The sequence below is a fragment of the Zeus faber genome (genome assembly GCF_960531495.2).
Source record: "Zeus faber genome assembly, chromosome: 13".
NCBI classification, from domain to species: domain Eukaryota; kingdom Metazoa; phylum Chordata; class Actinopteri; order Zeiformes; family Zeidae; genus Zeus; species Zeus faber.
The window spans coordinates 30,748,708-30,763,376 of record NC_137198.1 but is presented as its reverse complement, the minus strand read 5'-3'; the positions used below and the strand labels follow the sequence as shown (position 1 = coordinate 30,763,376).

At 42.0% G+C, this 14,669-nt stretch overlaps 1 protein-coding gene across 1 annotated transcript; it reads right to left on the bottom strand.

The window, feature by feature from the left end:
* Nucleotides 1-520: 520 nt before the first annotated feature.
* On the bottom strand, nucleotides 521-12,679 carry rrh (retinal pigment epithelium-derived rhodopsin homolog; the record flags this gene model as incomplete). Its single annotated transcript, XM_080012148.1, has 7 exons — nucleotides 521-626; nucleotides 935-1,113; nucleotides 4,022-4,190; nucleotides 6,986-7,139; nucleotides 7,759-7,858; nucleotides 8,467-8,657; nucleotides 12,568-12,679. 7 exons carry the CDS (start codon nucleotides 12,677-12,679, stop codon nucleotides 521-523), a joined length of 1,011 nt encoding a protein of 336 aa, XP_079868274.1.
* Between the last annotated feature and the right edge of the window lie 1,990 nt (nucleotides 12,680-14,669).

Sequence of the window (14,669 nt, the reverse complement as noted above, 5' to 3'; positions counted from 1 at the left end):
CTATTGGATGCACACTATTGTTTCAGTCATCATAAACACATCCACATACTACTTTGGCGTAGTAAATAGTATACTGGAAAGTACTGTGGCATACCAAAGATACATACTATTGTACATACATAGTAGTCGCTTAATACTATGTATTTAGCATACTTAATAGTATGCTAATATCCCATTTTGGAAACAGCGCATATCTACGTAGGTTGGCTTTACCTAAAAATAATATCACTCTTGCCCTCTTCCAATGCATTCGGCCAAACAATGATTGGCCATGTGGGATGAAGAGACTAAGAAAATAAAGGTATATTTTAAAAAAGAAGACAATTCTATAGAATGTAAACGTGTGAAATTGTATGAGTTTCGCCTGTAGACACCCCCCACCAAAATTCATTTTGTACTTGTGGGCGTTTTTGTGGGTGGTCAGTCTTCCCTTGGTAACTGAAAAAACAATTTATTCTATAACTGATAATAACAACGGCTAGTAAAGTGACACAATGTGTAATGTTCATATTGTTTTTAATTACTGGGTCAGGGGAAGTTGTGAGGTGGTCATCGGGACCTGGTTAGTGATGATCATTCGCTGCCTGGTTTGACATCGGAGCATTCCCACGATCGCTCTTCGGAACCTGAACAGGAAGAATTGTCAACTCCATGATTGCACACGTCAATTATAAGTGAGGAATTTGGTGATCTTAGAAATTATCAGAAGCAATTTAAAGTTGCTATTAAACGATGTTTCTGCCAATTATATAGAATCAGATGACTCTGTAATGTGAAGGATTGCAGAATACTGCTGATCGCTCGGGGAAAAATCTTCTCAATCTTCGTTGAATTGAGCATAATGCAGCTTTAAAACTGATTCACCCCCAGCGTAATGCAAATGTAGGCAAACATACAAACTCTATTATACTATGAGAGAGAAACAAAATCTCACTTTTTGTTGGCAATGACATAAATGCAGGGATTGTAAAATGTGGACGACTTGGCAAAGAGCGGAGCAATGATGGCCATCGGGGCAGGGATTTTGTTTGGGTCATCGAACGAAGCCCAGAGACAGACCATGGAGTACGGGGACCATGCCACCAGGAACATGATAATCATCACGACGGACATCTGCTGGCCAACAGACAAGCAGAACACAATTTTTCCCTCAATACATTTCTTCAACGTGTTGTACCAACATATCCTGCAAAAGGTGTCAAGAAAAAACTGCTTGAATTTTAGCAAATAAAAAGAGTCTTTCCTCCTTAGGTTGTGCTGGCAAAAAAGGAATTGCTGTAAAATGAAACCTTTAAAGGATAGGCTTGCTTTTTTTCAACCCAGACCACATTGAAATGTGGGTTCCAATCATTTATGACTGTTGATAAATGCTGAAGCTGTGCTTTAACAATTAAAGTTGCACTATGTAACTTTTGGTATTTAGGATTTCACGCACCTACAGTTTCTGAGTGCTACACTACTGCCGTAAAACTCGGTCCGGTGTCTAAAAATAATTTATTTCAACAGACAAAATTGAACCTTATCGGTTACGTTTCAAACAATCTATGCAAATCGAATGGTGTACACCGGTTACAGCGCCCCTTGCACGGACCTCGCCGCTTCATTAATATATATTTAAGGAATCACAGATACACTAGTCACAAAAAGTTAGGGATATTTGGCTTTCGGGTGATATTTAAGGAAAATGTAAAAAGTTCACGCTACAGTGATATTATATCATGAAAGTAGGGCATTTAAGCAGAAGTATGCAATCGTGATTTCCTCATCTCAAACAATTTATTGAAACAAAAGCCAACAACAGTGGTGGGTACACCACAACAAAAAATGTCAATGTCTCAATAACTTGTCATGTGCCCTTGAGCATCAATTACAGCTTGACAACAACATCTCATGCTCTTCACAAGTCGATTTATTGTCTGCTGAGGCATGGCACCCCACTCTTCTTGAAGGGCGGCCCTCAGGTCATTGAGGTTCTGGGGTACAGAGTTATGAGCCTCTACACGGCGACTCAGCTGATCCCATAGGTTTTCTGTGGGATTCAGGTCTGGAGAAAGTGCAGGCCACTCCATTTGAGGTGCCCCAGTCTCCAGCAGCCATTCCCTAATGATGCGACCTCGATGAGCTGGAGCATTGTCGTCCATGAAGATGAACTTAGGCCTGTGTTGTTCAGGCAGAGGCACAATGACTGGATTAATGATGTTATTCAGGTAGTATGAGCTTGTCACTGTACCATTCACAAAGTGTAGGGCAGTTCTGTATTGACTAGACACACCTGCCCACACTGTAACACCACCACCACCAAAGGCTCGTCTGGTGACAACAGTGGCTGATGCATAGCGCTCTCCTTGAGGTCTCCAACATCGTTGGCGGCCATCATTTCTGCTCAACGTGAATCGACTTTCATCAGAGAACAGCACTGAGGCCCACTGGTCCCTCGCCCAGCGTAAATGCTCCCTGGCCAATGCAAGACGATGATGCCTGTGCCTGGTGGTGTGGTCTGGTAGCACACAGACAACGCTGATGTAAACGGTTTTGAATGGTCTGACGTGACACTTGGGGGCCTCTCACTTCCCTTAAATGTGCCGGGAGTTGAGTGGCATTCATCATCCGGTTCCGCAGGGCACTGTTCACAGTGAAGCGCTCATCAGTGTGGGATGTGGCCAAAGGACGTCCACTTCTATGCCTTTCTGTGACTCTTCCTGTCCCTCTGTATCTCTGTTGCAACCTGCTGATGACACTCTGTGACACTCTAAGCTCAGTGGCCACTTCCCTCTGAGAACATCCTGTTTGAAGCCTCACAAGGGATAGGTACTGTTGATCAATTGTTAGGTGTCGTCTTGGTCTCATGATGCCAAATTGTGAACAGCATGATGAAGAGGACTGTTTAAATACCAATTCTAATTGAACCAGGAAATGTATTGGTCGTTTCATGGATCAAACACCTGTTGTGAATTTTGCCGTTCAGCTCCTTGTTAGAGAACAGCAAGTTGTGCAAAAAGTACTGAAACATTGAACAGTTGGACATGTGCATTCAAAAGTTTAGAGAAGGTCAAATTAAGTTCACCTGTAAAGGTTATAGTGCATTTTAGGTTAATCCTGAAATTTCACCCGAAAGCCGAATATCCCTAACTTTTTGTGAGTAGTCTATATTTTCATATGTGTGAACCTATCACGGCTCTCTGTGCGCCCCGATGGCGGAGAGCAACACGGAGAGCTGTGACCCGTTCCCCCAAATAAAACAACTAAAAACGGTGTGGGGACGGGACACGAAGGATCGGGCACGACTAATTGACTCGTTGAGATTCTTTTCTGCGCATAACACATGGCGAGAGGGTGATCGGGGAAAGAGTCACAGATAATGTTTTCCCAATACAAACGGTTCAGTTCCATAAACACATGTTTCGTTCCGTTAGGAAATGTAAAATAAAAACACGGAGACCCGATCGCTGGCTCACGCATCGCTAGCGCGCGTATCATCTGTACCGTCATAAAGGGAGACATGCGAATCCGATTCGACTTACAAAATTCTGAGTGATAATACAAAAATACAATATTTCTATTTGTTTTGTTTGAAGAAACTGGGAAAGAGGAACTCGCAGCTCCAACCACAGCTCCGCAGCTTGTGCGGGGGTGCTGGATCCAATCAAATAGGTGCAGGTTCCATTCTGGGAGGTCCCGGAACATGTTCCGACAGGATCCGGCACAAATTTAGCACTGCCCATTGGACTGCAATTAGGCACAGTGAGTAGCTGCAGCAGAGCGGTGTCTCAGTTGTGAAAAGTGTTCAGCAATGTCGTGGTATGAAAAGTAACATGATTGGAGTCAACATTTTAATAAGGCCTGGGTTGAATAAAGGCAAGTTTGTCAGACTGGCACTAACCATTTCACCATGCTATTTCTGGAATACATAAAAAACTGCTTGCATAGTACATAGTATGTCATTTCAGAAGCAGAATAGGCCTCCATATGGCAGACCAGTGTATACAGTGTTTCTGGTGCACGAGACGTATGTACTTTCCACCTTGGTAACATCCATCTGGTCTGACCAGTCCATGTTGATGTTGTCCAGAGAGTTGCTGGCTTTGTACCTCTTCAAGGTGACAGACACGTTGTAGTAGCAGTAAAACATGACAGACAGCGGTACCACGAAGTTTACAGTAATCACTGCCATGGTATAGGAAATGAAGGAGCTGTGAAATGAAAGCAAGAATTGCTATCCTCATTTAACAGAAATATATTTTCAATGCATATGTGTATGTTCTATGAATATTGATATTCTACCTTTTTCATTGTTTGTGTGAATTAAACACAGTTCTGATATATAATATATTTTTTGGCATACTGTTAGGCCCACGGCCTCCCAGCACCACTAGAGGCCGCTCTTGACCCATCCGTGGCTCCTCCCTTAGGCCAATTTCACACACCTGGGATCAATTACCTTCATCACCCACACAGTATTTATTCTCCAGCTCCCTAGTCACTTATTGCCAGACCGTCAACTAGCTTACCCAAGTTGTACTGCTACTGGCCAGCCCCTAGCCCCTAGCCCCTAGCCCCTAGCCCCTAGCCCCTAGCTCCAAGCACTTGTTCCAAGTTACTAGTCGGCAAGGGAGACCGCAGACCTGCTCATGGCCGAGGTGTTCCACGGCATCCCGGGAGACGTGATGTCAGACAGAGGTCCCCAATTCACCTCCCAGGTCTGGCGCACTTTCTGCTTGGCCCTGGGGGCACAGGTCAGTCTCTCCTCCGGTTTCCACCCCCAGACCAACGGCCAGACGGAGTGGGAAAACCAGGAGGTGGAGGCCATGCACCGCTGTCTTACGACCACCATCCCCTCCTCCTGGAACGACTAGCTGCCATGGGCCGAATAAGCCCACAACACCCTGGTCAACGCCTCCTACGGCCTTTCCCCCTTCACTGCTCTCTGGGCAACCAACCCACGCTGTTCCCTGACCAGGAGGCTGAGATTGCCTTACCCTCCGTCCAGGCCCACATCTGTCGCTGCCGGAGGACGTGGAAAAGGGCCTCTCTGCCCTACTCCAGACATCCACCAGATCCCAACAGCAGGCGAACCGGCACCGTGTGCGCACACCAACGTACGTCCTCGGACAGAAGGTATGGCTCTCCACCAAGGACTTGCCCTTCAGGGTGGACTTCCGAAAACTCGCTCCCCGGTATGTTGGTCCCTTCCCCATTGTATCCATCATCAACCCTTGTGCCGTACGTATCCCCCCCCCCCCCCCCATGTCCACCCAACCTTTCATGTGTCCCTGCTTAAGCCGGTGGTCTCCAGCCCCCTCTCCCTCCCCGCCAAGGCCCCACCACCCCCCCGCACCATTGACGATCACCCGGCTTACACAGTGCGGCACCTGCTGGACGTGCAGTGCCGGGGGGAGGGGCCTTCAGTACCTCGTGGACTGGGAGGGGTAGGGTCCCGAGGAACACTTCTGGGTCCCATGGAAACAGATCCTGGATGCCTCCCTCATCCAGGATTTCAACCGCACTTTCCCTTCCGGTTCCAAATGTCCACCAAGGGGCATCCGTAGAGGGTGGGGGGTACTGTTAGGCCCACGGCTTCCCAGCAGAACTAGAGGCTGCTCTTGACCCATCCACGGCTCCTCCATTAGGCCAATTTCACACACCTGGGATCAATTACCTTCATCACCCACACAGTATTTATTCTCCAGCTCCCCAGTCACTCATTGCCAGACCGTCAACTAGCTTACCCAAGTTGTACTGCTACTGGCCAGTTCCTGGCTCCTAGTTCCTAGTCCTAGTGCTTGTTCCAAGTTCCTAGTTTATGTCTCCTTGTTTCGTCTTCCCCTAACCTACTTGTCTCCTCTTGTCGACCAAGTCGGTCCGTCCCTCCCCATCCAGCCCGGTTCCCCGTCTCTCCACCAAGATCCTGGACCCCTCCTTCCCGGTCATCATCCCTGCCCTGCCCTGCTCCATCCCTACCTGACTGGGTCCCCACGGCCTTCTCCACCTTGTGGCCTAATAAACATCCTCCGTCTGCCTCCCATCTCTCTGTGTCGTGCGTTTGGGTCCCTCCTAGCTCCGGTCGTAATACATACACAATACTGATATCAAAATGATCATATAAGAACATGTCTGAAAGTATCATCTTCATATGTATTGAAAAATATGATTTGTAATGTGTGTACTATCATATCTCTATCTAATGTGTCATATCTTGTAATATAATCTATTGGTATTTTTTGCAAATTATTACACAGCTCTGTGGAACACTGGATCCTGGCTGTTCAATAGTGGCAACCAGCGGTCTGTTATTTATGAATAATGGCCACTGATTTGTTAATAATCATCATTGCTGCATGCAACCACTCATGTACTTAATTCCCATGTGCTTCCTATGTACTGAAATTGGTAGTTATCACTTGCCCTATATACATGCCTTACATCTGATACATCTGGGATTTTGGGAGAATTTTTTTTCAAGGTTCCATCAAAACGGTACGTTGAACATGGGCCGTTGAAGCCCTTTGATACTGTAATAAACCGGTGTACAAGTCATCTTTAGTTGACCTGTAGTGAAAAATTGTAGCAATCGATGGGCCTCATTCACCAAACCAGAGTGTATCCCATTTGGGAGTGTGAGGGTGTCATCTCTGCTTTCTGCAGATGATGTTGTCCTCTTTGTCTCATCAGACTGCAAGCTTGAGCATGCACTGGAACAGTCCAAATCTGACGCCATGGTTCTAAAAGATGTTTTGCCCCCTCTGGATCGGGAGAGAGCAGCTAGCCCAAGTGGAGGAGGTTAGGTATCTCGGGGTTATATTCACAAGTGTGGGTAAGAGGGTGTGTAAGATTGACCTCGAAAGACTGCTGGTGACAGGACTGGTGGTGCACTAACTGTTCTTTTGTTTTTCTCAAGATCTTGAAAACTTGCCTCGGACAAAATTTACTAGAAAATCCGAGCTTAAGTCCTTTGGTGTGCGAGGTTTAAGGACTTTTAAGAACTCACGCATCGTTTTGTCTCCAGTTGATGGTGCAGGTGGCTCCAGTTGGGTCAGGGGCATAGCCAGACCACCCAGCTATAGGCATGGAGGACCAAAACACAGCATTGAGCCAGGCTGCCAGAATGAGGAGTGTATATGAACGGATGGTCATCTTCTGGCCTTCACAGAAAAAACAGATACACAGAGAAACATGTTTGTTGGTAAGATGCAAGAAACTACAGAAGCCAAGGCAATGTTCACTTATATATTTTAAGGCCCACTATCCCAAGTTCACATCTTAATTATGTTGTTATCTTAAGGAAACAATATTTATATTTCAGATTAGCAATTAGCAGCCACACCCTAAGAAACAATCTTCAAGTAAATTAAGATTTTGTTATTTTGGCAGTGTAGAGCAGTATTTTCCAACCTTTTATCTGTCAGGGCATACTTCTTTTTACAATGAAATCATCCCATAGCACAGCCCTATCCCATTAACCACTAAAAACATCACAAACATGTATAAATTTGAAAATTATTATGTCCTACTAATAGTTCCAACTTTCAATGTGAAACCTTGGCTTGTTTTGATTAACACATAGCTGGTATCGACATTGGAATTGATAAATTAGTACAACCTTGGTCTTGCAACACAAGAGCTAATTTCCATTATTCATTTTCTTTTTAAATTGGAATTCGATTTTTACGACACACAGCCTGTAAACATCTTGTAACTAAACAAACAAACGTATTCCAGGTATATGGAATATATATATATGGAGTTTAGACGAGAAGTTACCTATGTCAGGTCTACATATGGTGAGGTAGCGGTCGATAGCGACCACAGTCAGAAGGCCGATGCTGGCCATGCCAAAGAAGATATTGAGTGCTGCATAAATCTGAAACACACACACACACACACACACACACACACACACACACACACACACACACACACACACATACACACACACCAGTCAAAAGCACTGGTCACAGGGAACGCAAAGAATTGTGAGCTGTTGTCTCAATTTCATATATATTTTTTACTTCCTTTACAAACAAATACACATGATTTCACATGCAAAAACCACAAGTCCTGATTTTCCTGGGACCAATTTTGAAGGTAGCTACCGCTGTACTCCCATTTCTTTATTTCTCCCGGAACACTCCAGATTTACCCAACCTCACGTTTTTGCTGGGTTTTTTTTTAGATTGGATTAGTTAGCATGTGCTATGCATGGGTTGCACATGTGCAATATATATGGGTTCTGTGCAAATCACATGTTTATACATGCATTTCCCATGGGGTGGCAAGTGGTGATAATATGTCACATGTCATAACACATATTGTCACGTGTAATGTGAATGACATGATCACATGGGTAAGGGTTCTGATGAAATCAAATTAATAAATCATGTTCTAACTTTGTGTGTCAGTGTCTCATATGGATTTCAATAGAATAAAAACAAGAGAATCTCATCAATACTGAAATGAAAATCCTCCAACCTGGCATCCGGTGTAGCCAAACTTCCAGCTGCCATGCAGATCGGACGCAGCCGACATCGGGTAGCCAATTCCAGCCACACCAACGTCCGTGAAGGCCAGATTAATTATTATTGCATTGGTGGCAGTACGCAGCTCCTTAAATTTCACAAACATCACTAGCACCACAATGTTGCTCACGATGCTGATGACGCCTGGCAATGGAAAAGTAAATTTATGTTTTAAACGATGTTTCAAGAAGATTAGGGACTTAGTCTTATGAGTGACACTAGTCTTTAGTCTTAATTCTGTTATAAGTCATTCCTACAAAATACCTTACAAAAAATATACAGTATTATTTGTATTAATATATTATTTGTACAATCTACAGAATTTATTATCCCCTTATTAAATTGAAAACAAAAGAACAGCCATAGGAACTACAACTACAACCTTACAGACATGTCTCCTCCTCCACGACTCCCCAAACTCTCTCACCCCTCCCATCCATGTGAGCTACAGTCTCCTCACATTGAAACAAAGTATTAACTGCTAAATTATTATTTTTTTATTTATTGTTTGTCGTGTGCACTCTAAAATACAACGCAAGCCTAGATTAAAATGTAGGAATGCAAGTGCCCTGGTTCTCTAAACAGGTAAATGGGGACACAAATCACAATTAATACAATCAAAACACAAAAGATACAGTATGAAAAAAATATATAGCAAAACAGTACTCCAAACAACAAAGGTAGACAACAGCACATGACGTACATGTGCAGGTTTATTCTGGAAAACTGAAATTTAAGCACTTTCAAATACCTTTGTAAGCACTATTTTTTTAATTCTCTATAAATTCACGCAAAAAAAATGATACATTTTCAAGGTTTTATTTATTATGTATTTTATTAATATTTTATTATTTCAAGGCTATTTTCAAGGGATTCCAGTTGTTCAATTTCTGAGAACAAAATCCAAGCACTTCAAGCACCTCAAAGACTTGGTAAGAATCCCGATTAAAGTTCTATAATTTCCATAATATACCTTACTATCTTCAAATGTAAAACCAAGAGTAAAGCAAACCACCATTTGCAGAGCAACCTCCCAGGCCAATATGTGGGGGGGGTCATGCCAGTCGTTTGGCATGTTAATATAACAACTTTTATGATCATTTTTTATAAATAATGTTTTAATTGTAGTCATTTTACTCTCTTATTCTTACCCTGTTTTTAATGTATTTCATTATTTCAATAATTGTATTATTCTACTTTGTAAATGCATTTTGCTTTGTTAGCTTTGCTTTATTGATACTACTTGATGGCCTTTTAATGTAATTTAATTGAGTTACATCTTGTGTATGAAAGGTGCTATACAAATAAAGGTTGTTATTAACATTGACGAATGGCCATAATGTAACGTATGTTGTACCCTATCATAATGTTGAGATACAGGTCACAATTTGGACCCACTAAGACAAAATTATGAGATATCGGGTGATAAAGGTGATACGCTGACAAAGCCATACCTATGAGAAAAGAGTGTAGAAATGCATGGAAAATAGAAAGTCATAGGTAATCATGACAATTAACGAAATGCCTTAAAAAAAAAAAGGTAAAATAGGAATTTGTTAAAATCTACTCTGAAACTTTTTTTTTTATGTTGTTGTTTTTTGTTACAGTTAATTTTTCCGGTTTATACTGTTACCACTATGCTGCCATATCTTATAGTTTATTGTGTCACAGTTCATTTTTCAGGTTTATATTGCCTACATTTTAAACATTTCAAGTTTATTTTCCATTATCCTGTCATATTTAATAACGAACAGTTAACTGAGTCTATATATTTCACTTTTCCCCAGATATTGACTTAAAATATATATTTCCATATTTTTATTCTATTGTTTGTAAATATTACTGCCTGTATTGTTTTTTGATACGAGCTGCTGGGACATTACAATTTACCTTCGGGATGAATAAAGTATTGGTCATACCCAGGTCGACCAGTTTGATTTTATAGCTGTAAAAACGATTGAAAAATATGCAAGAAATCTCATGTTTATCTTGAGTATAAATGATATTTTATATGGTTTACCTCTTAAACTGCAAAATGAGCAGGCTTCCTTAATATCCATCATGGGATCTTTTGGCGTGCTGCCGTCATTACATAAAGCTATTAGAATGGCCTTCTAAGCAGTGATAGAATGTCAAATCTGGTCTAATAAGGGACTTTTGGAAGACTGAGAGCCAACACAACAAAACAACTCAACACAGAAGGGGATTGTGGTCAGAAAGACTCTGCACGCAACGATTGTCTGTGAAATATTATTTCCAAATCTATGTATGGTTATTGAGGATTAGGTCCATGACTCTCCCATTTAGAATAAATGGCCAGTATCCAAAGTATCAATACTTTGCGTGAGCTGCTCTCAAAGTATAAGTATAAGTAGGTATGCATGGCTGTTCGGAAAAATACAATGGAATTAGTTGCAAAGCTTATTTAAGCAGTGCAGTAAGAGTTTTCTTTCAGGCAATTAGAACTGAACATTGACCAGTTAAATATCTATTTATAAGCTCGAATACAACTATGTTATCACCAATCTATTAATCCGAAATCAAGATAGTTTTTATTTGTTGCTTTATTTTGCTAGACCTATCCTATACAGTAAATATTTTATATACACCAATTAGCCACAACATTTAAACCACCACTAATTACCACTAATATTGTGTAGCCCCCCCAATCGTGCCGCCAACACAGCTCTGACCCGTTGAGGCATGGACTCCACAAGACCTCTGAAGGTGTCCTGTGGTATCTTGCACTAGATATAACAAGCCGGGAGCAGATGGACACATGTCATGACAGAAGCGCTCCCCGTGTGTGTGAGGATGGGTGATTTTAGGCCTGCAGGCACCTCTGGTCCCGGGTCCAATTACCTGGACCCAAGACAGGTGTGGCTGCTTAAACCACCCTACCCCCACACCACAATTTGTAACAAATATTTGTTGTGAAAAATAAACAAGTATGCATAACGGCAACAATAATTCAGAAAAATAATATATTTGTGGTACGTTCTATTTCTGACATACACAATTCCCATTGAAGACCCAGCTCACCTCTTTATCCTCAACAACAATGACAACAACCAAAAACGGTCAATCAAAACAAACAACAAAACAAAAATGTCCACTTCGAGTGGCAATCCATAACATTGTCCGCGTCGGGTGAATTACGCTACAAATTCCCAAGTGCCCAAATTCCATTCAAAACGGCAACTTCTTTTTAAACACCCGGGTTTAACCTTGTCTTTTTACATAAACACCAATACATTGATGAGCTGTTATAAAGGCTCCCATGAAATGGCGACGAAGTAAATAAAAACAGGATTTAACCAACATCACTTGTTGCTATTAAAGCTTTTGCTGATGCATGGTCAATTTGACAGGCCTCGGAGATAGACAAATCTGCGAGCTCATATTTCATTATGCTCTGCAGAATACGTCTGGCCACCCCCCCATTCAAAGAGATTTCCACCCGACCTTGAAAGGGTCTGGCCAAACACAACCGTCTGTCTAATATGGGGCGGTTTTGATAAGATGACATGCAGAGGAGAGCCTTTTATGCACCTTAACCAAGATGGCAGCTGCTGACAAGGAACAGTCTGTTGAATCCGCTATTGCCGTTGATGCACCTTTCCAAGATGGCTGCGGCTGATGTGGAATGATCTGTTGAATCCACTTTTGCGACAGTATTACACAAACTGGATAGTATTTTCTCTCTAAAAGGCATTTGTTCATAAGAACAACAATGTGTTTGCCGTAATGCCGACACGATTTGGTAGAAGTTTTATTTATCAACTCACTCGCTCAGCACTACGTCACACATTTCGTTGCTGATTGGTTGTAGGTCTATCCAATTGCGTCTAGAGACATTTTGGTCTGCGCCTATTGGTAACGCCCCTTGGAAATTGAAAACGAAGAGATTCCAGACTAATACACGTTTGCGAATTGGTCTGAGGATGCCAGGCTAAGTTTGACCCCTCACGACAAATAAAATAAATTACTTGATGAGGTAGACACAACAGCAGGAATGATTCTGACGGATAAAACACACGTGTGTTGTCGTTACCTGCGGTGATGAGGTAGCTCGCCACAATGTTGTGCTCCAGCTGCGTGAAGACGCTCTCCCCGCCATACGGTATGACCTCCCCAGACGTATTGACTCCTGAGTCTGATGTCATTTTTTTTTTTACTTACAAAACTAAATATTTCAGCAAATAATGACCAATGATGTATAACACAAAAAAGTCGAAAAAACAAGTTTCCAAAGTATTAATTGTCCTCTAAATAGAAATGAAAGGGAGTATACCTTATCTTCTATATATATATATATATATATATATGTGTGTGTGTGTGTGTGTGTGTGTGTAAATAAAGGGAAAACCCGAAGCTGTGAAACGGCTCTACTCTCTATAAACTGAATATTGGAGTTGTGGGGTCGAGTTGAGTGCCGAGGGAGTTTATGTTGTGAGGGATTATGACCTGCTATCGCACCCTTGTTACTGGTCATTGCTGTAGTGGGCTGTTTGTTCCTAGAGTGGAGGGATTACACCCCACGTAGGAGGAAAATCACTTGGAAAGAGGTTATTGTCAACATGAGCCTCAAATTCACAGTTTAATATATTTACTTGGGGATTTTGATTATCCAATTTGTATTATGTTGATATTGAATTTAGTCATTGTGGTCAATTTGACCCTTGAATGCCAATCTAGTCAAAGTAGTGCGTTGGTGTTTAGAGTGCCGCAGTCTACAGTGCACGTCCATGGAGTTTTGCACTTTTGTCAATACTTCCTCATTCAGTATCTGTGCGTTCCTAATAATGTTGATTGACACAGGTATCTGGCCATGGTAAGGCATGTTATTCTGAATGTATGTACAGGTTTATTTCACTTTAGAGAGACCTGCCGATGCCCCTAAGGCTTATTGCAACATATGTAAGTACGTCCGCTTGGCTGATTTTATTCGTTGTTTAATAGTATTTATAGTATGTTAATTATTACTACAGCCTGCCTCCCCAGATTTCCCTTCCGGAGATGAAAATGTTATCTTATCCTACCAATTAAGAGCGAGATGGACTGGTGAGAATACAAAGTGATTTTGTGGACTCAATTTCCTGTTTGTATGCCAATTATATTGTTTTGGTGGATGACATGCAGGGAAATTACTGAAATACTTAAAATGGGCAAAGGGGAGAGTGGAACATCCCGTTCTTGTGCCACAGTGTAGTGCAAAACATTGATGTGGAACCATTGGTGAAGGCAGATGCTGAGTTTCAAGAATAGCTATCCAATGACTGGGCATCTCTCCAAAAACAACACATTTTTTCCACCCTGTGCTTTTTTTGCCATCTGTGGCAATTTTGCCTGCCACACCCCACCCAAGTGGTGTTTCCAGGGACCTCCCGCAGAGACAGACACGTTTATTGTAGAGAGTGGACTAGATGGAATTAGCCCAGGAGCAGATGGACCTGTAATGACAAGGGCTCCTCTCCTGAGGATGTGTGGGGATGGGGGTTTTAACTGTTTCCCGTTAGACCAACTAACGAGAAACAGATATGCAGCAACCATGATCCTGGGCCCCAATTACCTAGACCCAGGACAGGTGTGGCTGCTCAAACCAAACCATTCCCACACCACATCTAGTGAAGCAATGATCGTGTTGAAATTTCTCCTTTAAGATATTCCGATGAGATGACTAAACGGTGCATGACTGCCCTTGATGAAGCCTGTTTTAACTGGGTGTATAATTTAAGAAATAATTTGTTCTATTGGTTAATGTTTTACTGATAATCTTTAAACCGCAATTGATTTGGCATAATGGGCCTTTAACTGAAGGCGAGAGTTGGTTCTTTAGCTTAAGTTCCAAGCAACCCCTACCAACTCATAGCGTGTTTTCTTTTTCAAATTTGCATAATGATAGAAGTTAAATGTGGTGGTGATGAGGCTTATTGAGATAGGTAGAATATAACCGATCGATTCTTGCTTTAATGGTGGTCTGTATCCTTGACCATTACATATGCATGAAACACACCCACTAATTGTAAATATTTGTTTGCGTATGTCTCAATTAGCAAATTTAATAGGATTGTACAGCTGAAAGATGACTCATAACAGGACAAGACTCATATCATAATTTGTTAAATACAGAGTGGCACGAAATATTTCAAAATA